Source organism: Crinia signifera, chromosome 1 (genome assembly GCF_055691185.1).
Source record: "Crinia signifera chromosome 1, ASM5569118v1, whole genome shotgun sequence".
NCBI lineage: Eukaryota > Metazoa > Chordata > Amphibia > Anura > Myobatrachidae > Crinia > Crinia signifera.
The window spans coordinates 394,087,793-394,115,407 of NC_139217.1; the positions used below are offsets into that span (position 1 = coordinate 394,087,793).

Consider the following 27,615-nt stretch of genomic DNA (forward strand, 5'->3'; position numbering starts at 1 on the left):
TCATTTATTCATCAACAGAAAAAAAGATTTTTAGGTTTTACACATACCAAGTCAGTTGTCAGTTTTTCCAAAAACTGTCCCAACGTTTCGATCCCAATCCAGGATCTTTATCAAGGGGAAGTCACCAAAATATCACAGCCTTTGAAGGGAAAATGGAGTCAGCAGTCCAGAGGTCCTTCTGCTACAGTGAGCAGAGACCTGGACTGCTGACTCCATTTTCCCTTCAAAGGCTGTGATATTTTGGTGACTTCCCCTTGATAAAGATCCTGGATTGGGATCGAAACGTTGGGACAGTTTTTGGAAAAACTGACAACTGACTTGGTATGTGTAAAACCTAAAAATCTTTTTTTCTGTTGATGAATAAATGAAAAAAGTTTTTTTATCTTAAAAACTTGGAGGCGAGTGCTCATTTCCATTAGTGGATTTTTTGGATTATATATATATATATATATATATATATATATATATATATATATATATATATATATATATATATATATATATATATATATATATATATATATACATATATACACACACACACACATACAAATATACATACATACAAAAACTGTTGTATTACCTTAAATAATGCAATAGAGAAAAACATGGAAGTATTTTTATCATAATATAAAATTTTCTTTGTGTGTGTGTTTCTTAAGAATAGTCAGTAACATGAATGTAAAAAGTTTCATCACAGGACATACTAACTTGAATGGTGTATTTGTCGGCTCTAGCAATGCTTTATGTCTCAGGATGGCAGGACCAGCAGAGAGAGCTTCCTCTGAAGTTGGTATTGTAATGAAGTCTTGAGGTGGTCCACCGTATATTTCAAGTCTTCTTAAAAGCACCTGTTCCCAGCGTTGCAATGTCTTTAGTGTTGCGTGGCAGAGTGGTGATGCTACTGGAAGTTCTGCAGCAATCAAAGACAAAAAAACACTGAAAACACACTATGCCTAAAGTGGATTTTTTAACTAGTAAAAACAATATAAATTATATATATATATATATATATATATATATATATATATATATATATATATATATATATATATATATATATATATATATATATATATATATATATATATATATATATATATATATATATATATATATATATATATATTTCTAGGAGAGGAAAGAGGAGCGCTCCAAATAGTGCTTTATCTTTTTATTTCAATCACAAAAATAAAATCATCCACAGGTACATTGTAAATGGTGTCACGTACCACAATAGACGGTTAGGCACAACCGCGGGTGATAAACAGCATGAACTGGGGCTATCTCCGACAGCAAACAGATTGGCAAACGGGTGCTCTCACCACTCTCACATCCACCACGGAGTTCAGACCGACGCCAGGCCACGCCCCTACGCGTTTCGTCACGAGGACTTCGTCTGACGAAGTCCTCGTGACGAAACGCGTAGGGGCGTGGCCTGGCGTCGGTCTGAACTCCGTGGTGGATGTGAGAGTGGTGAGAGCACCCGTTTGCCAATCTGTTTGCTGTCGGAGATAGCCCCAGTTCATGCTGTTTATCACCCGCGGTTGTGCCTAACCGTCTATTGTGGTACGTGACACCATTTACAATGTACCTGTGGATGATTTTATTTTTGTGATTGAAATAAAAAGATAAAGCACTATTTGGAGCGCTCCTCTTTCCTCTCCTAGAAATACCGTTTACCTGAGAATCCAGGTGCCCGCAAGGGTAATTAAGAGGAAGCAGCCGGTTGTACATCTGACCTAAAGTGCTGGGAAATTATCTCCTTCTCCCCCAAAGCTAAAGGACTGACTTGAATTCCACTGAAAGGATTAGGACTTGCGCGCTAATTGGACTTTTCTTGTGGTAATATATATATATATATATATATATATATATTTTAGAGTTAGAAATAGAATTTCATTATAGTAAAAGGGGAATACTGACTGCATGAGAAGAGTTAGATAAACATTTCAGTAAAATATTACTTTGTACATCAAGTGTAAGCTCTTTACAGACAAATATGTAAAGTAGCAACAGTATTATTTGTATAACACACTATATATATAGCTGTAATTATTGGTTACTTTGTTACAGGTTCAGGCCAACTAAACTATAAAGAAAGAGCCCACAAAAAGACATTACAGCTACCATTGTGCATGTCTATGCAGGCCTCTTAATGTTTATGTAATCTGTTTGATTTTAACAATTAGGGGGAGATAAATTAAATGTTAGAGCTACCAACCAATCAGATCCTAATTGTCATCTTTCAAATATAGCCTGTAACTGTAACATGTAAGCCAAAAGCGAATTGGTTAGTACTTCATCTCTCACAATTTTATTTCTCTCCATGCTCTGACTAATACCCCCCTAAATGATGCATCAATTCCAAGCTTTACCTGAAAGTTCATGTCCAGCTAAGGGATAGAAGCTCTTCAGATTCTGAAGCACAAACTGCACCATTGCAAGACGCATAAGAGCCCAACTGTAAGTTAAACACAGCACATGAATATAGCCAGGAGACTCAGATGCATATATTTCACCACAAACACTACATCTCATCTTGAAAGCCCTTAGTAACACACATAACCATAATTTCTTAGCTCCACACTATGGAGAGCAAACTATTATTCTAACAGCAGATGCCTAAGAGACGTGGCACTGCAGGGGCAGGCTGTAATGGATTAGAGCCTGCACTTGGTATGCAGGACAGTTATTCTTCCATATATCTTATATATCTCCCACAAGTATGAGGTTGTGGTGGAATTAAGGGCCATGGAGCATTGCAGCTCTGTTCAGGTAGAATGTGCATTGGAAAGCCTAGAAACTAATTTTACGAAATATGAAGTGTAATCATTAATTACATATACTGAAAATTACTAAAACTAATCAAGACTTATAGAAGCGGAGGTCTCTAATCTGCAAATATATTTTTTGGGGGCCATTCTGACAAATCAAAGAAGTAACTGGGTTTATTTTCTTTTTGTCTTCCAATGGATAATCATTAGTCTGAATGGGTGTGTCAGGTTGATAACCAGATTGTGCGTGCCGTTATTTTTGACACATGTTCGACACCGAGTGTTTGCAACATGTACTGTACAGTACAGAAAAATGGGCTGTGTCCAGCACTGTGGTGAAATACAGAACAATTTCATTTTATTAAATTTAAAGGAAATGAAATCAAGTTAAGCAAATGTCTTCTAAAGAAAATTTAATTACTTAAATCCGTAAGACCAATGATCTACTTATTTGACAAATTTAATCATATTTAACTGAAGCCTTCATTGCCAATTGATAGAATCAAACTGCAGTTACTGTTCAACATAACATTCACACTAAGGGCCTGATTCCAATCTGATCTGACTTGTATAGTACCCATGGCGCAATTTCGATATTTAGGGGAAGAATTCAAAAGTTGCACAATATTCATTTTTTTCTTGCTGGTCTTCCCAAATACAACGGGGTTAGAAGTGTAATGGAGTTAAATCAGTTTAAACTATTGAGCACAAGGGAAATGCTGTTTGGGCAGCTAATAGATTTCTGCTCGCCACTACAGGAGAGACTTAGTACAAATAATGGGTGCCCGATTGGTGCAACAAAATTCCCTCTTGAGCATCTATTAGTTACAGCCTCACTAAAAACAACAGAATTCTCCACTTAGTGATGAATGCAGCAATGTTATATATGGCTACAAATTTTTTCATCTGTTATCTTGGCAACTTCGCAAGTTTAGCTGCTGATGCTGAGCAGAGACACATTTCCATATTTGCTTTATTGTGTGTTTTGGAATGGTATACCTGTATGAATTCGGATTGGAGTGTTCTTGAATCTGTACATCAGACAATGAGACATCTTCGTCCTGGTAGTCATCATCACTTCCTTGACTGTCATCTGAATCATATTCTAGTCGGTTCTGTGAAAGGGGAAGTAAAGGCTGGAGAGAAAATAAAAGTACCTAATTAAAATCATGCAAAGATTTTTGCAGCTGTCAAACACTATATAGAATGTTCCAGACAAGGTTCTACTTGCACTTTATAAAGGGATAAAAATGACACTTGGGTACTTAAAAATACACATCTACTCAATCTACAGTCCAAGATTTAAGCACAATTGTAATTTATGATAAATATCAGAACGTATGGATTGTATGGTCGACCAAAATTTGGTCGACATACTGCAAGGTTGACATGGGACAAGGTCGTCAGGTCCTTAGTTCGACATGGGGTTTTACAGTTGACATGGACACTGAAACTTAGCGCTGCGCTCGCTATGCTTCGGCCACGGGGCTTTGCTACACTATTTTATTCTCCCACCACGACCTAGTGGATGGTAGGGAATGAAATACCGCCTGTTGGCACATGTCGGCTCCAAAAACAGTTAAAAACCCCATGTCGACCTTTTCCCTATCGACCTTACCCATGTCGACCTAATGACTGTCGATCAACCCACCGTATCCCATTAGAACGGCCCATATTTTACAAACCCAACAATAAGCCTGTTCTTTTAATTCACTTAGTACCTTATACACTTTCAGCATTACTTGAATTATCCATTTTAGTGGATTAAGGTTTCTGGGGCTGAAGCAGAGTTGTAAAAAAGTTGGCTAAAATTGCAATCGCAATGTGTGCTTGGTAAGATTTGGTTAAAGACAGTTTTCCACATTAATGTGACCACTTTACCCCATTCTATATCATTCTATCTCTGTAGCCAACCTCCCCATCAGCACACAGTTGCACTAGCATGCAAAAGATCTATCCAAGTAGGACAGATCTCAGATTAAGCACAACTAGGAATAGCAATTGTGATTAATTCTCAGAACACTTATGTATGACTTACCAGCCACTCAAGATTGCTCATAAGTAGTTATGAACACTAATTTAAAAATAACTTGACTTTGTGGATGGGGGTTACATAGATGGCCAAATTCTGTATGCACTAAGAACCTAATTAATCTCTATGGGGGCAACATGGATGATGTAAGGGTCAGTATTACTGCCTTACAACACTGAGGTCATTGGTTCGATTCCCACCATAGCCCTAACTGTGTGGAGTTTGTATATTCTCCCCATACTCCATTTTTCTCCCACAATCCAAAAATATACTGGTAGGTCAATTGGCTCCCGAAAATATCAACCTTAGAATTAATGTTTGCATGTACATGTGGTAAGGAATATAGATTGTAAAGTCCACTGGGGCAGGTACCAATTTGAATATATTCAAATATTATCTGTAAAGCGCTGCGAAATGTGTGTGCGCTATATAAAATAACTGATAATAATATTGTTACTTATGGAGTTAATCAGATTTGTTCTGATTACCAGTGTTCGTACTGTCTACAGTGCGCTGCAACTGCATTTTTGTTCCCTTTACCACAGCGCAAGTCTCAATATAGTAGCACCTTATTTGAGGTTTAAAATGATGGATTGCAGTACCAGCGGGAGAAAACCAGAGCAGTAACAGCTACACTGTACCATCCTGGAACCTGTCCCTGTGCATTTAGTGGTTCATGTAAATTTAGATGCCAATTCAGAGTTGACCATGAAACTATTGCACTGCACGCACTCAACTAAATGTGGATTCTTGCCCATATGACAAGTTGTCCGCTCCTATCCATCCTCATGATTACAGTGCGCATACATCAGCCTGGTTGAAGAGATCCTCACAACTCATGACAGCTTTCAATTCTTATTACATGGCCTTGACACACTTACATAATTTAGTGGTAGATGCATGAAGCAGTGATAAGGAAGGAGAAGTGATCAAGTGCCTGGTACTATATCACTGGCCAATCAGCTCATATCTGTCCTTTTTAAACCCAGTCTGTACCTTAATAGTCAGGAGCTGATTGGCTGGTGATAAAATACCAGGCACTTGATCACTTCTCCTCCCTTATCACTGCTTCATACATCTACCCTTTAGTTACGTGTGTACTCTGTTACACCCATTAATGCACAAGAAGAGATGTGCACCATGGATGCATCATACAATAATGTGCAAAAAAAAGAAAAAAATATACACTAAATTGAACCTGAATGAAACAATATTGATCATTATGCATGTACCTTTGCGATGAAATAATCCCAGATGCTAAGCTCAGGCGGGATGAATTTTTCCCGGAAAATCGATGAACCCTGGTCTAACACAGGTGAAGCAAAAACAGAATCTTGGAGATGAGTTTTACTAGAAATTTGGAATCGTTTTGCAGTCTTCTCATTTTCTTCCACTGGAGGAGATAGCACAGCTGCAAAGAAGGAGAAACCAGGAAAATGTTATCAGTATGAAAAACTATGATGAATGGAAAAACTAGTCCTCTTGGTTTTACAAGTAAGAATACCCAAGACAGAACAGAGCAATTGTACCTAGAATGGCTGTAAATCTGCTACCAGTATGATAACACATTGCACCTGAGCACAAAGCAACTATTGTTATACTTAATAAAATCATTTGTAAATTAAAAAAAAAAAAAAAAAAAAAAAAAGAGACATTTTCCTTAAATTAGATTCTTTATCTAAAACTGTTGCAAGTAACATGGGAGCTGAATTAGACAGTAAGGGGGTAATTTAGCCGTTGCCGCGGTGTTTGAACATGGGCAATGACAGCACAAGTCCCCAGCTTTGCGGCGCTGCCCGAATACCACCGTAATGTGCAGGAGTATCACGTGAAACTGTACCTAACCGAATTCCCCCCAACAAATTAGAAGATCTTAAGGAAGGAAATCATATAATTGGATAAAATTGAAATTAAAGTAAATACTAAAGAATAAAAAACTGGCACTGCTTTAAGCAGTGACCTAATACTTTAACAAACGTGTAAACAGATAACAACTTACCGTGAGTAAAGATGTCAATACTTAATCTGAAACACAATATTATTCTGCATTGGCACAATTCAACATCCAAAAAACATGCACAAACTGCATGCACATGCCCAACTTAAAGTGTAATGGGTGAGGTCTGACATGAAAACTCTGGTTTTAAAACCAAAAGCAGGGAACAGCTTCTCTACAGCTGTAAAGCATAATGCAATATGAAGGAGATACAGAAGCATATGATGATACTGTTAATATAAGACTAATAAGAAAAACTCTTTACAACACAAAACTATGTTTTCATAGATGACCGTGTTTAGTCTATTGCACTTGAATATATTTTAGGAAAGGAGGCAGGGCAAGTTCTCACATCACCTATAAATAATAGTGCATACACAATGGGCATTTTGCCCAGTGTGTATGCAGAGCGATCATGTGAAAGTCACTGGATTCAAAAATCGCTCAATGAATACACATTAAGAGATTTTCACCAGATATAGCGATTTTCATGGTGGGGTTTAGGTGAACCACTTCCCACAGTAGAAGACGGTGGAAAGTGGTTCACTCTGCCAATGATGATGGAGTGCGCATCAGCGTTCATCACCCGGCCATACACACTAGGCGATAGCGCCAAAAGTGAGCTACTTTCAGCTCAACATAGCCTAGTGTGTATAGGCCTTTGGATTACGGACATTTTTTAAAGCTTGCTCAAAATGTACGCTATGTGTTTTTGATAAGACTATATACTTCTGAACTATGTGTCAGTTGCAGAAAAAACACAGTACAACATACTTTAAAGGCTTAAAATACCTTTAAATGCAGGACAAAAACAACCTGGTCAGATTAAACAAAAAATTAACATTGAGAAATAAGGGAAGGGGTGGTCACAGCAACACACACAAAGAAGTAAACATCACACAAGCATAACAACATTTCTGAATTTTTTTCTTAAAAGGCAGAAATTTGTTCTTAACAAAAGATTTGCACTCAGACACCACAAATGGGCAAAAGGGAGGTGGGTTCCATTAAGCAAACATATAACTGTGGGAATCCCTTGTAAGAACTTTCTGACAACACGACTACTGGAAGGGTTTACTCAGCCAACACATTCACTTATACCTGATTACTACTAAACATAACAAACAGGACTTTGACTTGCATCGGTAAGGCACATTTTAAGAAGAGCTCATCCACTTAAATTCTTCAGCAGGGGGAAGCCCTGTCCAAACAAATCAGCGCAAAGCCTGCACTATAATTAAAAAAGCATGACCATACACAAAGATACACTGTATTCATGGCAGCACACATCTAGTGAAACTACAGGTTAGTACGGAAGAATGTATATAGTAGATAAACAAAATCGGAAACAAATTTATATGGATTTCTAACAGTTTGCATGCCACATTTAGAATAAAATGTGCTGGTATCCTACAGAGCTGCTGTCTGCATGTAGGAATATGCTGTGATTTAATAACCGCAGCTTTTGCTGGAACTGCAATAATATTGCATTGTCTGATCAGCTGTCTTACACTGTATACACTTGTCTAAAAGCATACTCTTTATATTCATAGAGACTGCTACTCCATGATACATTTCTGTTTTGTTGCTGTATCACAGTTAGAAATCCATAGAAAGAAAAAGAAATGCAGCCTTGGACACGCACACAACAGAAGTCTAAGTGCTGTCCTATCGCCTCAGTATGGAATAATCAGCATGTAGACCTCAACTAAAATCTAGGTCCTTGCCTGCAGGGCTGGGAGGGCTATGAGTACTGATGGCAGTAAGGGCTTTGGTAAAGCCAACACATTCCATGGAGAACACAACTACCTGATGAGGGCTAGGAATAGAAAAGTATTTTCCTGCCAAAACAAAAAAAAAGAGAGAAAACATTCAGTGCACAAATGGGGCTATAAAAGCGTTTTAATAAAGCACTTGAGTAAACTGCAGTTATTGACATCATAGGTATTTTAATCAACCAAGTTAATGCTGATAAACTTACTGCACTTAACATATTGCAGCTGAAGCAGTATTGTAGGTTTACTGCTAGAAATGTGCCTTCACCAGATAACATTTTTCATTTTAGAGCAAAAAAAGTTACATATATGCAAGTTAATAAAAACTGCACAAGCACAACACCGCAGAATATAAGGCCTTGAATGAGACTTTGGATTAGTTCCAAGGCTGATCGCATGGAACATCTGGTTATATTGTTGAATTTCATAGATACATACAATGCTGCTTTAACTTTTTGCAATTCAAACAGTCTGGTTTAAAGTAATTGTAATTTTTTTTTAATTCAAAAATGGTCTACACTGAATGTTGAACAATGTTTAAGTTCTTATTTTAAAGTGGCTCACCATTGGATCTGCTACTAGCACTAGGGCTGTTGAGCCTGACTAGACGTTGGACTTCAAATGGTTAAAAATGCACCAACCAAATATCCATTCGCCTTTTTTTTGCACCTACATTTCTCCTCTCAACTACATAAGATCCCTTGCATAAAGAAGGTCAAGTATTACAGGCTCAGCTACAGTATAAAAAAAAAAGACATCCAACACCCCCCACCAGTGAACTCCAGCTACTGTACAATACTACACACAACTGCTAGAAAGATCATGGAACACTGATTCTATTTGAAGCTTATGGAGCCGTGAGCAGAACAAGAAACACCCTAGATACCTGATGTGTACACTTTATTAACAGTACGTGTAGAGTTGAAATCATAGAAAAAAATGGTACTTCTGTAGTAGCCGGGCGCCCAATTTGCATACGTACGGTAACTTAGGAAAATCGCATGGGCCGTTTTAAGGGCCATGCGATGCGATTTTCCTATTTAACTTATTCACTGCTCTGTTAGCCCAGGGGGATCGCATCGCACCTCCCGCAAAATCGCATTCGATCGAATGCGATTTTAAAGGGTGTACGATGCCATTACATTAGCTATACAATAATATCATTGTATGACATACAATGAGGTTTTAGCCACCCCCCCACTATCCACACCACCCCGAAGCGTGCCCCGCGAGGGGCGGCGGAGCATGTCCTCCGACCTTTTCATACCCCCACTATCCACATCGGCGTGGAGTTGATTTTAGATAGTGTGGCGAGCGCAGCGATTACTTTACATGTATTCCGCGTCCGCTCGCCACGCTTCGGGCTCGGTGGCACGCTGCGCTCGTCACACTATATAAAATCAACTCCACATCGACATGGATAGTGGGGGTATGAAGAGGTCGGAGAACGCGTTCCGCCGCTGCTTGCCACGCTTTGGGGTGCCGTGGATAGCGGGTGTGGGGGGTGCCTAAAACCTCATTGTATGTCATACAATGATATTATTGTATAGTTAATATAATGCATCGTACACCCTATAAAATCGCAAGCGATTTTGCGGAAGGTGCGATGCGATCCCCCAGGGCTAAGATAGCAGTGAATAAATTACATAGGAAAATCACATCACATAGCATGGCCCTTAAAATGGCCCATGCATTGCAATGCGATTTTCCTACGCAGAATAGCCAACTAAGCAAATTGCTTAGTGGGCGCCCGTCTACTACACAAGTATCAAAAAAATAAACATTTTTATATATGGGTGTATGTATATATCTTCATATACAAACACCCACTAGGTTGTAGTAATATTACTCAAAGTAACAAGATGCATGGAATGAACTGGTCCAGAACATACAACATTAGTAGAATGACAGATAATACTGTACCAATAAAAATAAAAACTTGCTCTTCCATACCAAGTATGTATGTTACATAAAAGGACATACCCATCAGATGGGATTGTGCACTAGCCTGTTCAAGAGACTTTTGAAATGTGTAAATTTAAAATTGAAATAGAGAACATACAGTATAGATAGGAAATATTCAAGTTAGTTGGCACATAGTGGAATGTTGGACACTGAACTTGTATTTATTAAACTGATTTGGGGCTTCACATCATTTCATACTCACAGCAATCTACTGCAAAACCAGCTGCCTCAGCTATTTGCTGTAACAGCACATTTGCCTTTAGTTCTAATTAAATGTAGGTCTACACTATAGCTATATATACAGTATGGAGTGTTCCTAAAGTAGGTTTTATGAATAGATTTCTAATGACCCAATCTACTGTATTCAGGATATTTGTCTGTACACCAAGAAGTAATTGTCTTGGAGGGCTGGTGGCATAGAGCATTTCGGAGTGTGTGCGACTGATAGTGTTCTAGTAAATAAATTATATGCTGCAGATTCAAAGATTAATGCATCAGGGCAGGTGATTAGGACAACACACATATGTAATGCAAATATCTATACATGGAAAATTGCAACAATAGTGACAAGACACACAATGGCAACATCGGTATTGGTCATTCAGAATTGAAAACAGTACAACAAAACTAAAATATACGTAACCATCATATTCTCGGAGGTGGTGACCGGGAGGTTTATTTTGGGGGTCGGGGTCGGGGGGGGGGGTACTAGAGAGTAAAGGATGGATAATAACATCTACGTATTGCACATAAAAAACATTACCTCTAACAAAGCTGCAGTGGACAGTCTCAGAAGTAAAGACCTGTACCTGCTGGCTCAGTCTCAGAAGTAAAGACCTGTACCTGCTGGCTTTATATGGGAAATTTTACATATCTGAATTCAGTTAAGCTTTAAATGGGTTATTCATGTTATATTTATATTTAGCAGCCATATCTATAAGTAAGAAGGGGACAAGGTTGGCCTAAGGTATTGCGATTCATTCTAATTCCATATTTTCATACTCTTGCAGCTTCCAAAAACGTTTTTCACAGAATTTTTTTACGCAAATTTAAATAGACATTTTTAATAATGTGCATTTTAAAGTAACAAGTGTTAACTTACAGGTTGACTATATACTGTTTTGAAAAAAACCTCCCTGAAATTTACAGCTCTCTCAAATACATTGAGCCCCCTAGTTTCAAGCTAAGCAAACTCCCTACGGGTGTACTCACCACTACCCCCAGGAAAGATCAAATATGTAGAGATTCAAGTCTACTAGGACAGAGGCTAAACATATTTTCAAGTTCATATTCAACCAGCTTTTAAATTAGATTTAATTATGCCATCCAGGATTCCAAACCTCGCCATTATAGTCCAGGTTTTAAGGCTATCCATGCTTGGTTCCGGATGGCTAAATAAGTGTACTGATACACGAATTAAGGACCATATTCTGGTCCACACGCAATGCTGCAAATTTTGCTCATGAGCAGACGCTAAAAATCAGTCCCCTGTGCAAACCAGAATAACCCCCTAAGTCATGTGTGCTCAAGCGTTGATAACCTTAAAATCTGGACTGTAATGGCAGGGTTTGTAAAAAACAGAGTCTTACACAAAGAACTAACCAGCTGTGTTTACCAGTCATCTTAGATCCTAGCTATTTAATAAAATATTTAACTACTATTATGGTCACTGAAAGATTACTATTAATTTCAATGCTCTTTGTCAGTGTAGCAGACCACATTCTGCCTCACAGTACTAAATATTAAAATAGGTTAACTTTTTTAAAGTAAAGAAAAAAAAATCTAAATTCAGTAAATTGGCGGAAACAGACTTGATTTGTGTATAACATGCAACCATGTTGCAAAGTGACAATACTGGGACACAAGAACATACAAATAAACATCACAAAAACACAAATAAAAAAATATGGGCTTCCATATATTTATACAGCATTCCAAGTTATACCAGCTACAGTATTTTGGGCAATAAATATTGAATTACTGTATAATAAACTAACCTTTGACTGGTTTAACAGGCATTTGTCCTCTGCATGGAATTCGAGCTCCGCCTCCAAAGACTGCAGACCACATTTTATCATTCAAAGGATGGGCAACGATGCAGAACAGCTCTTGGCTTGAGTGAGTGGCTAATCCATGGATGAACAGGCTCAGATACACAGCAGTAAGGATCTCGCATAACAAGATAGTAAGCCCAGGTTGGGCTTCTTCTCCAGCAGAATTCAGTAGGCGGATTAAAGCACTGATCCCTACAGTTTTAGGAGAAATACAGAATTATTTTCAAGCTAGCTCAGACTGTGCTTTTAAATAGACAAAATTTGAACATGTTTTCAGAATAGAATGTCAGTTCCCAACTAAGAATCTATTTATAGGCAAACGGAGAAAACAAATAAAACCTCACAAAACATAATTTAGTTATTAATATAATTGATTTACTCAATTTTGACCACGTGTAGGCCCTATTTACATAAATGATACGAACTGTCCTGTTTTATTACAAATATAAAACAGCAAGTAAAAGTATACAAAACTTGCTTTACTGAACCTCCTTGAAGTTCCTACAGTACCTCGGTCTTCATCTGTATTTGTTCTTTGTGTGGAATTGTATTGTTTATGATTTGTGATTCTGACTGTATGGTGTTGCAATGTGTGGTGCTTTACAAAAAAAAAATAATGATGTTGTCATGGATACAAGGCCAAATCAATATAGGGGTGAATGAAGCATTAAAAGCTTTTTGCAATTTTTTAAAAGTTGTCTCAGAAATAAAGTTTTCTCTACTGAAACGAATCCTATATCGCTTTTTGGATCAAAGAGATTTGTTTTCATAAATGCCCTTGTAATTCTCCTCAATTTTTTTTTTTTTTTTTACAAAATTATCCTTCTAACTATCTAACATATAGGGTCTAATTGAATTACATAAACTGGCAGATCAGTTTATGGTAGTTTTGTGTATTACAGTATGTCATAGTAGTAGTGTTCATTCTAGCACCCGCTATCTTTAAAAACCTATGTAGTTCCTCTTCCTTGCCTGGGGTGTCGCTGTCTGCTGTAGTGCTTCTAGCACAATGTGGTCTGTATATCAGCACTGATATGCAAACCAGACGTGTGCTAGAAACACCACAGCAGACAGCGACACCCCAGGCAGGGAACAGGAACTGCATGCTTTTTCAAATATAGCGGGTGCTAGAACAAACACTAATAGTAGGATGATTTTACTTGCAGCATATGGAGGTGTAAACAGAAGAAGGGGGCCCATTTATCTCCATCCGCATCTGAGGATTCGGATTTGATGTGATAATATTGGGAAAACTTGCATTGCGCTAACTGAATACATTGCACAGATGTATTAATTATCGCATGCAGAGACAGAGCTCGCGATGGGTCTCTGCAGCACCATTGGAATATCTTTCAGGAAAAATACCCGATGCTGTACGGCCTATGCGCCGCCACTAGCAGCAGCCCCTCCCTCCGCTGATTTATACTCACCACTATGGGGAGGGGAGTATGTTTTTTTTGCACACTGTGAACAGCCTGTGGGGGGTATGCAATCTGCCACCGCTATTTCTAGCGGCGGCTCCCTATTATATGCTGTCTTTAGCGACAGCATTGAAGCGTGATCACGGCAGAACGTACCCGACTTTGGAAGCCGTCAGGCCTGTTCTGCCGATAACGGCCACACTCCCTTTGCACAGAGTGGCAGGCGGGACATTGAATCCTACCTGTCGTTCTGTGGTCGATCAGACCGCAAACGGGCCAGGATCACGGCTGTTGGCGGGGGATCTACAGCCGTGATCCCGGATTGCATACCCTCCTGTGTGTTCATCGGATACACACAGCTGATCACGGTGCCCAGTTCCTGCACACCTTTCTCTGCCTAGGAGCAGCGAAAGCTGTGCAGATGCTACCAATTCGCATCTAAACCCTGTGATTCGGGCAACTGAAGTGGGTATTATTATTAAACGGTCAAATGCACATTTTTTTTTTCTTAAATTAAATTTGGCCAGATCACGTTTCACATTATATGTATGGTAAATGCGATCTGCTTATAGAATATATATTTTAAAAAAGTGAATTGAGGGGTTTGGAACATTTTTTCACGAAAACTGCTCCAAATGCCTTTTAGTAAATTCAAGTGTAACACCCTTTTTAAACATTTTTAGGAAAATGTTAGTAAATGGGCCCCTTAATCTTTGGTAAACGCCTGAAAAATTACCCTTCGATAGAATACCCGATATGTGCACTATGTTAACGGTATGTTGTAAGTTTAAACCATAATAAAAAAAATAGGTAGAATATGTTTGGTTTTACAAGCCTTTCTATTTTATCCGTTTTTAGTTATTTCTTTTGTAGTTAAAAACATTTAATCTTGTTAATCAGGTTTAATGGTTTAAAACCATGTGTTGTGAGAGTCCTGCTTACAGAGTATATCTATGTAAAAAAAATGATGACAAATAGGGGTCAATACAATTAGCCAATAGTCGGCGCGCTATGCAAGCACGTGCAGCAATATACCAAACTAAATCGCTGATTTTTCCACAGCCCCAAAATCCACAGGAACGAGGTAAGAAGGGCAAAAAAAACGATGAGATGCTGTTGCCGATTTTTCCACACCGTTGCAAGCACACTTCTCCCCACTCTCCAAGGAGTTAAAACAAGCTATATTGATTATTGCGTTACATAGCAATTAAGCGGGATTAAAGTAAGAAATATGCATTACCAGTGAAACGAGGTGTTCTATATTACCTGGCCAGTGAGCTGGAGAGGTGTTTGGTATCACCGTTTCATCCATACTTGTTGTTCTTAGTGGTTGCCTTTGGATAAGCAGCACACTCTGGTACACCATGCCTGTAAATGGATTGGTTGGCAAGGAGGAACTGGAAAAAACAAACACACAACTAAGACATGCTTTACATCAAGGGTGTCTAACATGGGTTCTACTTTTTGAAAATCTCTCTATAAGGTTGGCAATAACTGAAGACATTGAAAAAGCCATTACTTATAATGAAAACAGTATCTCATTCCTATTTCTTTATCCAGCAAATAGATTAAGACAGAACAAAACAAAAACCCCCAGTTTCATTCCATCTTACGCATCAATCTGTGGGTAACCGTGCAACTACTGGCAGCCACCTAGAATACAGGAACTGAACCAAAATGCCCTGACCTATTGGCAGCTATCTGGTTTTTATAGCTATCTGGTTTTTATAGCAATTCACTGCACCACATTCCATCCCAGTTGCACAAAGACTACACCCCTCAACTTGTCAAATAATATCCCCAAAATTCCACATCATTTATCACATTTCACTCAGGATAGAAGAAGCTCCCTGTTACCATGGAAGCAGTGAGGAAGCAAGAGGTGCTCAGCGTTTAGAGAACCTGATTAACACAATGTGGAGCAGCCATTACCTGAGCTGAGAGGAAACAGTGGCCAGTGTCTGTACATTACACACAATAGGGCAGATGTATCAATCTGCTCCTACCGTTTTTAAAATAACGGGTCCCACTTCTCCTGCATAACGTGGAGAAGCGGGCACCCGTTATGGGCAAATGTATTAAAACCCACCCCCAAGCCGATAAGGAGAGCCGTTATGCCCAGCGTTAACGGCTCTACTTATCGGCAGCCCTGGCTTCCCTGCGCATGCCCCAATATTGAATACTTGGGCACCACAATTTTAAGCAGTTATTTATATTTAGTCTGAAAATATCATTTGAGAATGCAGAGGGATTTGGCTCAATAGTGTTGTTAAGGGCTTAATGTATGAAACTAAACTTTAAAAATAGGGAAGTTTACACAACAATATGTGCCGTACCTGTTGGCTTGTCCTCCACAAAGACACTGATAGATACAAGCAGAAAGGGATGCAGCCAGAGTATGCATTACATAAATCTGAAAGAAACAATGGAAGCCCCTGTACATTACTGCAATTCACATCTGTATAAATCAGGCCCATTTTGTAAAATTGTAATCTAATCTATTGAGATTGATGGCCGCTTACCTTGTTATGGCGGACATCGGGATGAGGGGGCGAATCGAGATTCACTATGGCATGTAATATGTCATTGGTTAAGTTTGAGAGGTGCAGTAAAGGGTTGGCCACAACAATTTTGGCACTAGCTGTACAAGCAAACAGTAGAGGAATTGATGTCTGCTCTGTTTGAGTATTAGAGATCACTACACAATCCTAAAAAATAGAAAAAAATACAAATTTGTTATCGATGGAAAATGATACAGAACATCATGTGTAAGAATAAAATGACTTATGCAAAAAAAAAAAAAAAAAAAAAAGAGGGGGGAAAGTTATGCTGAAAAATAGGTTAGTGCCAGGGTAGCAATTATGAAAGAAAACATATTTATTAATTAAATAACAGGCTGTTGTGCCACAAATAAATATAACAATAGCAAGGAAAATAAAAACTTTAACAAAATCCTAGTAGATACTTTAGCTGTGTAATTGTGAGTACAGGAAGCGGGACATCTGTCAGAATTTACTTAGGTCTACAGTCATTAGGTCGACCCCACTAGGTCGACTGGCAGGAAGGTCGACCTGACTTAAGGTCGACACGACAAGGTCGAATTAGCATAAAGGTCGACATGAGGAAGGTTGACTGGTCATAAGGTCGACATGGGTTTTTCACTGTTTTTTGATCCGAATGTCGACACAGTCGACATGGACACAGTTGGCAATGAGAATCGGTGCCTCGCTGCGCTCGGCACACTATTTTCTTCTCCCACCACGCCCTAGTGGATGGTAGGGCATGAAATACCGCCTGTCTCGCACATGTCGGCTCAAAAAACAGTGAAAAACCCATGTCGACCTTATGACCAGTCGACCTTCCCCATGTCGACCTTTATGCAAATTCGACCTTAAGTCATGTCGACCTTGGCCCATGTCAACCTTAAGTCAGGTCGACCTTCCTGCCAGTCGACCTAGTGGGGTCGACCTAATGACTGTAGACCTAAGTTCATTCTGACAGATGTACCGCTTCCCTTGTGAATTATAGTCCCCCGTTTGTGCATGTTTATCATAAGGGAATGACATCCCCTTCTCTAGTTGCAGCTCGGCAGAGCAGCTCTAATACAGGCGCCACTCTCAGATAACTTGTTATCTGTTCTATTTCACTATACAAAAAAATTACTTATGAAATCCCGAGCAGAATACGCCCTTAATTTAAAAAAAAAAAAAGAGAGATTATACAGTAAAAGGAATTAGAAACATTGGTACTTATATGTTAGTTGGGTGCCCACTAAGCTATCTGCTTAGTTTTCCGCGTCCGCTCGCCACGCTTTGGGCTCGGTGGCTCGCCACACTATATAAAATCAACTCCATGCCGACATGGATAGTGGGGGTATGAGCGTACTAGCTATAGTGGGCGCCCAACTGACTTATAAGTACCGAAACATTTATATTTCAATACCTCCTACTTCAGACTTTAAATTGAGGAATATATAAAAATGTATTCTGGCATTAATGTGACCATTTAATTGTAGTTTATACAACCAAATGAAAAATATGCTATACTGAAAATAACACATAACAAAAGCAATAAATACAATATGTTCATACAGATGTTCATTTTGTTAGCCATTAAAAGGTATCATATTTGCTAGATTGCTATTTTGTTTTTCTCACTGAGGAACAATAAAACTTTTCATACAGATGTAGCGCGGCTCATTCAGTGCTGGGGCTCGCCAGACCACCAGACATCTGACTGACCCGCAAGCGTCCCACACGCATGCGCTTTCCCACTTCAGGGAGACGGGCAAGGTTAGGGGGGAAGGTGGGGTACGGCGACAATGTAGCGGGGACCCCGGTGGAGCTCCGGTTGAAGGGGATGGCTTTGTGTCTTGTGCGCGCGCATCCCCTTCCGGCGGTTGGCGAATCAGCCCCTGCCTGAATGAGAAGGGCTCCATCTGTATACTGGTGCAAGTTAAATAATGGTAAAAATGTGTCCTCATACACATAGCCTCAATGCATCACTCGGTGTGAGGGGCGCCAAATGGGGAAGTGCCTTCAGCTTGAATGTGAATCTTAATTGCAATTAGATGAAACATCAAGAAGCAGTTCTGTATAAAAACCAATGCAATGAAGACACACACTAGCGTAAGCAAGATGCTCGGCACAAAAGTGTCATGGGACCAGTGAGGACAATGGATCTTTGACATGACTGCAGCAAGAGTGTATGAGGTCATATTTGAAGATCACATAAGAAATAACAAAAAAAAATACCTGCTGGGATTCCTGCAGAAGTAATATTAACTCCATTCGCACAGAGGCCAAGCCGCCACCATGAGACCCATGTAGAACACAGAAACTGAGGAACATTCTCAGCAGCGACTGGAATTTTAGCAGCCATTGCCTTCTCTGAAGGAGTTCATTTCTCTGCTTTGTATTCGCTTGGTCATAGGAGTTAGCTGAACTGTCTTCATAAGAATCTTCATCAGTGGCAACAGAGTTCAATTCTTCCATATTAGCATTGTAATCACAAATCTTTTGAAGAGCGAGAACTGCTCTTTCCAACCAGTTATACAGCTGATATCTCAGTTTGCCACCATCAACTTCATAACCAGTGGATAATGTCCGTAGTTCCCCAGTGAGAATCTTTAGACATGCTCTAAATTTTAACTGTGCAGCAATCACATCTTCAGAGGGACTCAGAACATCATTTTCATCAATGCTTGTAGATTCAGAGTATGTGGTTGCTCCAGGCAGAACACTTTCTGCACTGTGTGAGGGCTGTAAATCCTTCATTGATAAACCAGATTCTTCTGATTCATCTGGATCACTATCCCATGTTAATTCCAAAGGGTCATCATCAATTACCATTGAGGGCTGGCTAAAGTCAAATGAAAGGACAGAGTTGGACTGCTTCTCTGATGACAAGTCAGATACACCGTTGACCACAGGGCTTGCCCAATCAAAATTAGAGGCCAAGTCTTTCTTCTCTTCCATCAAGGGAGACAACGGTGTGGACACCTTGCTTGTATCCATGAAACTTGAAGTCCGAATTAATGGTTTTGACCGTTTTACTACCTTGGGCATTTTTGATAATACTTCAAGTGCCAACATTGGACATCCAGCTTTTAAATGAGCGTGTGCAGTGGTAAAGAATAGCCTCCTTTCACCGAGGTTAATTTTGTCAGCTAAAGCATTTTCAACAGATAGATGCATCTTCACAGACGAGGACTCAGAAGCCCCAAAATGCCGTCTCAATATCATAGGGTGTGTTCGTAGAAAATTGTAGAAATTGAAGACTGATGGATCACAACTTGAGGACAAATTCCAGCTATCATCTGTTTCACAAACAACAATGTCACACAGCATTAACAAAAAAACAACAGCACAGGTTCAATATCCCTTATTCAAAAACCAAAAATATACTGGGCTACTTAGTGACATCATTGCTTTCTGATTGTTCAATGCAGTGGCGTAAGTTCGTCCCAGTTGCCCGGAGGAAATATAAATATTGGTGTGGTGCAGTGCGGTGCACCCCCCCCCCCCCCACACACACACAGCACCTTATTTAAATATATGTATGCAAGTGTATGTATGTATGTATGTATGTATGTATGTATGTATATTATGTTTAAAATAGTGAGTGTGACGTCTATGGTCCTGCTAAGAGGGGGAGTCAGCCACAGAAGTAATATTGATGACTTAATTCTGATTCCAACTTGCTGGGGAGGAGAGGTGCCCCCTTAGGAGCAGGTGCCCGGCGGCAGATGACTCCATTGCCTCCTAGAGTTACGCCTTTGGTTCAGTGTACCCAGTTGTTGTCTTTGTCAGAAAATTTTTAGGAATAGTATAATAAAGTACCTTCAGGTGGCTGCCATCATCAAGTGTGTGCCCATGTTTGCACACAAAAAATGTATTTACTAATCAATAGATGTTATAAGTGACATTACCCAAGGTGTTTAAGTGACTGATAAAAATACACTATATTAATTACAGGTATGAAATCACCATCTGCTCACTGGTTATAGATAAACATGGCTACTGTCAGAAACCTCAGATATAAGACGTGTATGTGAATTGTAACTTTACTATACAAATGATTTTCACATATGCATGTAAGATTCTGCACTCAGTATCCGTAACTCTCCCCCACTCACTAAAAGTATGCAGCGACTGCTACTCCTTTACAAGGGCTCAAACCTCAACCTCCTAGAAAGTCAATTATCAACTGTTACCTAGTGTAGAACCCTTACTACATACTACACTCATCCTCTTACGTCAATCACACACTGTTTGCCGCCTTGGATATGGACCAATCCTAAAGTTCAAGCTACAACACTGCATATACTGTATCTATATAATCAGGCCACATATGCTCAGGTTGTCTAATGTGTGTGTTTGTTGAGTGCCAACGTTGCTGTGAGAGATGTGCAAAATATCTGCTAAAAATGCCAGCCTCGCTCACTGTGACTTTTTGTTTTTGTGCGCAATATTTAACTAAACCTTCAATTAATTGACTTTGGATCATTTGCCGGCAATAAATAAAGTGATTCATATACCTTAACTTTGGCCCTGGCATTATTAGTGGATATTCTGCACATGTCAATACAACCTTGGCACTCAAAGGGTTAATACATATTTGATCTGTCTCCAGCGTAATGCCACAAACACTACAAAAGTGCTGAAAACAGATGAGGAAGTGGCCTCAATTCAGTAGTGAAAGAGCATTTATTTTGAAAATACGGGTGACCATTTCCTTTTTCGTATTGCTGTATGATTTCCTGCAAACATTTATCACCATTTACTGTCATGAAGAACTATAGAAAATGTTATTAACATATTTAGCGAACACATAAACAAAACAACAAGTAATTACCTTCTTCTCTGACCAGCTGCTTCAGCAGCGTTTCCAGGGCTCGCCTGTAATCCTCCAGGATCCAGTAAGTCATGCTTCGCACAAAAGGGTCCGGGTGCATAGAGGACAGAGTGGGATCTTTGCCGGGTGCCTCTATCCCTAGCACTCTCTTTTGCAAAATAGATTTATAAGCTGAAGACTTTTCAAATTCAGATTCATACAGTCTGGATATCACCAGAGCAAGTTGAATGTCATGTAATTTTTCAAGACAAACCTGCAAAGACAATTGTAGACATTAGATAAACTTTATTTCACCATAAAATCTCTTCCACTTAATTCTGAGAGCTTAGGACTGTTTTTATATATACTACCCAATAGTATGTCAGTCTCTCCCCGCTCCAAGCATGGATGAGAAAGTAATGAAAAACACCATTTTACCAGTCTAATGGTGTGTACACACGGGTACAATAACCTTGCGATTCTGACTATATAGTCAGTATTGCATCGGTATCGCACGGGTTTTAACCCTTGCGATCTGCATGCGATCCCGACGCGCGCTCCTGTATCGCACGGCAGAAAGTCTTGGCTGCCTTGACTATACAGTGCAGATCTGCACTATATAGTCAAAATTGTATGCCATCGCATGCATGCCGTGCGATCGCATCGGGGAACGCACCGCACGGCACATCTCACCGTGTGTACACACCATAACATTCATATTATAAATATAAATCAGCAGCATATGTCAAAAGACCCTGGATAGTAAAGTATGAATGTATTCCTTATTTCATGTGATTCATAAGCTCTTCAAACCTCCACAGCGTCCTTCAAGGATCCAGCAAGGAGGAAGAAAGCTGCAGAGTGCTCAAAGCGCTGTTTGCCGAGCAGGGAGAATGCATTCTTCATAGCGGCTTTCCTCCATCTGTCTTCACTGAAGTTGTTCCCAAAAAACTGAGTCATTTTTGCATCTCTCTGAGACCTAGAATATTATATAGAAATAAAAAAGTATAGATACTTGTGATTACAATACCATCTGCAGAACAAATGAGAAATTACAGTAAATGACACATATATGTGCTAAACATTTAAATCCAAGCATCAGGACCGTTTACAGAAATGAATTGTATGGAAATGTACTTCGCTGAGCTAGAGGGAGCATTGCACTATACTACAATGCTCTACTAACAATTGGTCTCATGCACAAAAATGATTTGACTGGAGTTATTTACTTAAGCTGTGCGCACAACGAAACAGGTAAATGGCAAGATCCAAAGAGGGAAATATTTTAATGGAACCCTAGTTCGCAAAATAGTGCCATACTGTACCGCACAATACAAATGGGACATAATAAGAAGATTTTTTTTTTTTTTTTACGTAAACGCTAATTAATATTATGGAATTAGTAAGCCTTTAGAATTACACACTTTCACATAACAAATACTAGAAAATCTATGCTGAACTACATTTCTCATCAGAATAGATTAGCATAACTGAAAATCAATAGATTGTATATTAAACAAATATTCTCAGCACCTAAAACAGTACATAAAATAACAATGTTTCTCACCTATATAATCCCCATATCACTGCTTTCTTCTTCATAGCCAGGTAGAAAATAGCCGCATCTAAAGGGTCATTATTACGCTGGAAAGCTGCCTTTGCAACCTGAAAACAACCACCAAAAATGTACTTCCTCAGTAAGTTATAGAACTTGCATTTTCTTTTATTTATTTTTATTTCGTTTCTTATATAGCGCAACAAATTTTGTTGCTGGTTCATTTGGGTAATCATCTTTTACTTAGGGAACCCCAGGCCTGTTCTAAAGCTATCCCCCACACACCTGGGTGATGGGTGTGGAGTTGATAGCTGGTTTCCAAAGTTATATTCGGATAGATTTATTAAGCTCGGTGAAGTGATAAAGTGTCTGGTTTTTATCACCAGTCAATCAGCTCCTACCTGTCATTTTTCAAACCAAGCCAGTAACTTCAGTTAGGAGCTGATTGGCCGGTGATAAAAAACAGACACTTTATTTATTTACAGTTTCTTATATAGTGCAGCATATTCCGTTGCGTTTTACAATTGGAATTTATCACTTCTCCGAGCTTAATAAACTTGCCTCATTGTCCTTTACAGCAGGACTACAGGTTTGTACCAGCCTGCTACACAGGCTGGTAATAGGGAGAACCACAGGTACCAGCATGGGGGCATTAAAGGCCCTCTGGAACCTATAGCCCACCTGTAAAGGAAATATTACAATAAAAGCACCACTAGTTTTTAAAATATTTTATTTATCTCTGCCTTCACCGGGGGCGGCGGCCTTTAAATCCTTTTGCATGGACTTTGGTGTCTTCATGAGCTCTTCTCAGCTTCTCCACTGCTTTCGGACTGCCTTCTCCATCTCGTGGTGGCTAATATAGCCAGCTCAAGGGGGTGGTTCAATGACATGGAGAGCAGCAATTGGCTGGCGGCAGCAAATTTTAAATGATAATTTTTTTACTCTCTCAACCCGCTGCCAATGGGGACCCGGACCACTGCCAATGAGAGCGACCCAGACAAGGATCAACAACCCAAGGATCAACAACCCAAGGTCCTCCACCGCTGACCAGACCTCAAGGGGAACAGTTCAGCACCGTCGCACTATGTGAAATGTGTTTGCTTTTAGATCCGGTCATCTTACCATCTGGTGCTACAGCAGCATGCTGCGTTGTGATCATGTGGCTGTGGCCCTGCCTAGCAGGACCCAGTGCAATACTATGTGTGGCCTCAGCCTAACTGTTTAAATTATCTGACAAATAAACACAATTGAATATTCTGTGGCATTGTTGGGGTGGTTTACTCCCTAAGGCAAACCTTTTTCAATCACTGCACCCTGGAGTATCAGAATTTTTTTTACTGCACCCTTACGATAATAGTCTCTTACGGAGAACTTTAGAAAACAATTTTAAGTTATGTGAATTGTGTTTATATATCATCCTTAGGTTTAATTATGTGCGCAGGGACAGGATTCACTTCTGTTCACACACATAGTCTATGACTGGCAGTCACCAGCACAGGTTTTGCCTATTACAATGACCATAAACAATTTGCGTAGGTCCTGGACCACCAACCTGCATGTATCCCGAGGCACACCAGGGTGCCACAGCACACAGTTTGGGAACCACTGCCCTAAGGCTTTCCTATCCAAGCACAAGGCCCCTGGCACACAGATGTGTACTCCTACACTATGGCTTCAGTTGTGCCAAACAGCAACTGAGATTCCCAGAAAATACAGCTGCACTGGGCAATGCAAATAAAATACTAAATTGAAATAAAAAGACTGTAGGCTACACCTCTCAGAGCGACTCAATCATGCCATGCGTCTCACAAGGTGTCATAGGTGCATGAGGACATATAGGTATCAAAAAACCTTAGAAACCAGAATTTAAATACAATAAATACATAACCACAAAAATCTGGTCTACATTACAAAAAAAAATAAAAAAATGCATCTCAACGACAAAAAAAAAAAAAAACACCAAATACCCCCCTACAATATAGTAACCAAATATTTTATTACCCTCATATTGAATACAAGTACGGCACACCACATACCTTTTCAATGCATCTTCGTAAACTGTTTACATTTCGCACCCACCATCCCACTCCCATAGCTCTCAGCTCTGCCCAGGTAGGGTCTCCTTTCTGCATAGCAGGAAGTGTGGCAAGCAACTCTTCCTCTGCCACTGAATGAAAGGCCCATGCAAAATGACTAGTAGACAATCCTGGGAGAGATAGAGAGTAAAACAAACAAATAAAATACATCAAGATTAAAAAAAAGAAAAAAAAATTATATATACAGATCTGGCAGCTATTTAGTACCTGGCCCATGTAGATAAACCTACACACATAGCTAAATTATTTGACAAGGAAGGGAAGAAGCTGTATAACACAGCAGATATAGGCACAGCATTTAGGAATGATTTCAGTAAGGAGGGGGGGAGGCCCCATGACTATATGGGATTCCAATTGATATATACAGAAAATACGTAGAGTTCTTTGCCCCACTATTATTAGAGCGGTTCTCATCTTGTTACAAGACAGGTGTATGTCCCTACTCTATGCAGGAGGCAAAAATAGTTATTTTGCTGAAACGGGGTAAAGACCCTACGGACTCAGAAGCATACAGACCAATATCGTTAATACCATCAGAGGCTAAAATATTGGCAATGATGTTAACAAGGTTGAATAAACATACAGCAAAAAATTTCCACTCCAATCAGACTGGGATTTTGCCTGGTAAATCAACTTCTATAAACTTGAAAAGGTTTTTAGACATTAAAAGATATCACAGAAAAAAGTAAATGAAGTAGCAATAATGTCATTAGATGCGATCAATGCATTTGATGCTGTAGAATGGTTGTATCTTTGGGAGGTAATTCGGGGTTGGGACAAACTATATAAAATGGGTGAAGCTGCTTTACTTTAATCCAATGGCTATAATATCAATCGATGGTTGGACCTCTTCTGTCTTCATTCTATTTAGAGGGACAAGGAAAGGCTGACCCTTGTCGCCGAGTATGTTCTCTTTGGCAATTGAGCCTTTGGCATGTGCCATAAGATCTCATCTGGAAATTGTTGGGTTTAAAAGCAATGCAAATCAATAACCTGGCTGTTCTGTATGCAGATGATCTGCTGATTTTCTTATTTGATTATGCAAAATCTGCCCTTAATGTATCGAATATAATAAAAATACATGTTATTTACTCTGAGTTTGGTGTGACTATCAATAAATCAAGTATTCTCTCATTAAAATCTAAATCGGGGTCCTCCCGTCTAATGGCACTTCCAGTAATATGGGTTGAGTCATTCAAATATCTTGGGATTTGGATCTCGAGAGAGCCGAATGAGTTTATGCAATTGAATGTGCAGCCGTTATTAGTTTACCTAAGCATCAAATTTAAATCTTGGAGTAAATTATTACTGTTAGGGGTCACATTAATTTGATAAAAATGATTGCGTTACTCTAATTTCTATATATTTTGCAACAGTCACCAATATATTTTCCGATGTCTATTTTTAATAAAACCAACAGTTTAATCCCTTTATTAATCTGGAACAATAAATGGGCTAAAATTCAAATGAATACATTAAAGGTCAGAGTAGTGTTGCTATCCCCAACTGAAGACTGTATTATTTATATGGGCAGTTAATGCACATACTGTAAGAGACTGGGTGACTGTAGACCTCGGCAGTGATTTAGTTAGGATACTAGTCGCCCAAGGAGGCGAGTAGTACTCCCTTAAACAGTCTACTAAAAGGTTGGATCTCTGTGAACATCTCATCTTTGGTTAATACAGGCCCTTAAAATATGGCATGAAACCAATAAGATAGTTTGATTCTTCTATATAGATTTTGACCATCCTATTGTGAACTATAACTTGCTGAAAGAACTGAGAAAGCATTACAGATGGAAACGACCTGGGGGCACAATGGGATTCATTCCCTGAGTTAATTATATGGCCCTGGTGGGCTGAAATCATTTACACAGTTGGAGAAGACAATCAAATATTTTATATGACCCTAAACTCACTTGTAAAACAACTAATCGTAGCTAGTTTTTAGCTAGTTTTTGCTATTATAAATAATTTTCCCTTAGTCCATTTTGGGGCAATGGTGCAGGGAGCCTGGAAACAAATAAAAGCCAGGTGGCCAAAGAAAGAAAGGAAAATGCATGAGAAACACAAAAAGCACACAAGGAACACACTCTAGTGTGCCCATTGACTATAAGCAAATAACTTAATGAATAATCATTTTAGGGTGAAGGCCCACCATGAGGACATCTTAAAGCTGTCCTTTCAGAAAGAACCTCTCAAAAACTGTTGCAAACCGCAGTGCAAAACTACAGGCCAATCAAGTAAGGAAACTGAACTCCACAGTATTGAATGGTTTGAAAGGAAAGTGCTTCAAAAAGCCAAAAGCCTTGTTGAAATTCCATGGAGCAGGGGTGGCTAAACAGGTCTTTGAGATCTACCAACGGTTCATGGTTTCCAAATCACCTAGCTGGTGCACAGCTGTAGTCATTAATGTCATATTTTCAAACAAGCTGCATTCATTCCTACTATAGATACACATGTTGCCTAAAAAACATTTAATGCTGGTAATTCTTGAGGACAGGTTTGGCCACCCATAGTGCTATTAAGTGGAAGAGGTGTATGGCAACATATGCATCACTACCTGTGAGAAGGGTTGCACTCCCCAAACCTTTGTAGAAAGAGAGTGTA

At 39.3% G+C, this 27,615-nt stretch overlaps 1 protein-coding gene across 2 annotated transcripts in view; it reads right to left on the reverse strand.

Moving 5' to 3' along the window:
* DMXL1 (Dmx like 1) overlaps positions 1-27,615 on the reverse strand; it is a 124,662-nt gene that overhangs the window by 18,676 nt on the left and 78,371 nt on the right. The window contains exons 20-33 of one of the 2 annotated variants that reach the window (XM_083151607.1): positions 24,947-25,116; positions 22,923-23,020; positions 22,169-22,334; positions 21,377-21,629; positions 18,775-19,838; positions 16,543-16,728; positions 16,357-16,433; positions 15,287-15,417; positions 12,543-12,791; positions 8,533-8,646; positions 6,042-6,220; positions 3,777-3,913; positions 2,379-2,464; positions 712-913 (exon numbers count right to left, since the gene is read on the reverse strand). In XM_083151607.1, coding sequence (XP_083007733.1) covers positions 712-913; positions 2,379-2,464; positions 3,777-3,913; positions 6,042-6,220; positions 8,533-8,646; positions 12,543-12,791; positions 15,287-15,417; positions 16,357-16,433; positions 16,543-16,728; positions 18,775-19,838; positions 21,377-21,629; positions 22,169-22,334; positions 22,923-23,020; positions 24,947-25,116 — 3,112 coding nt within the window. The remainder of the gene's footprint in view (positions 1-711; positions 914-2,378; positions 2,465-3,776; positions 3,914-6,041; positions 6,221-8,532; positions 8,647-12,542; positions 12,792-15,286; positions 15,418-16,356; positions 16,434-16,542; positions 16,729-18,774; positions 19,839-21,376; positions 21,630-22,168; positions 22,335-22,922; positions 23,021-24,946; positions 25,117-27,615) is intronic. The other variant, XM_083151608.1, reaches the window with a different exon arrangement.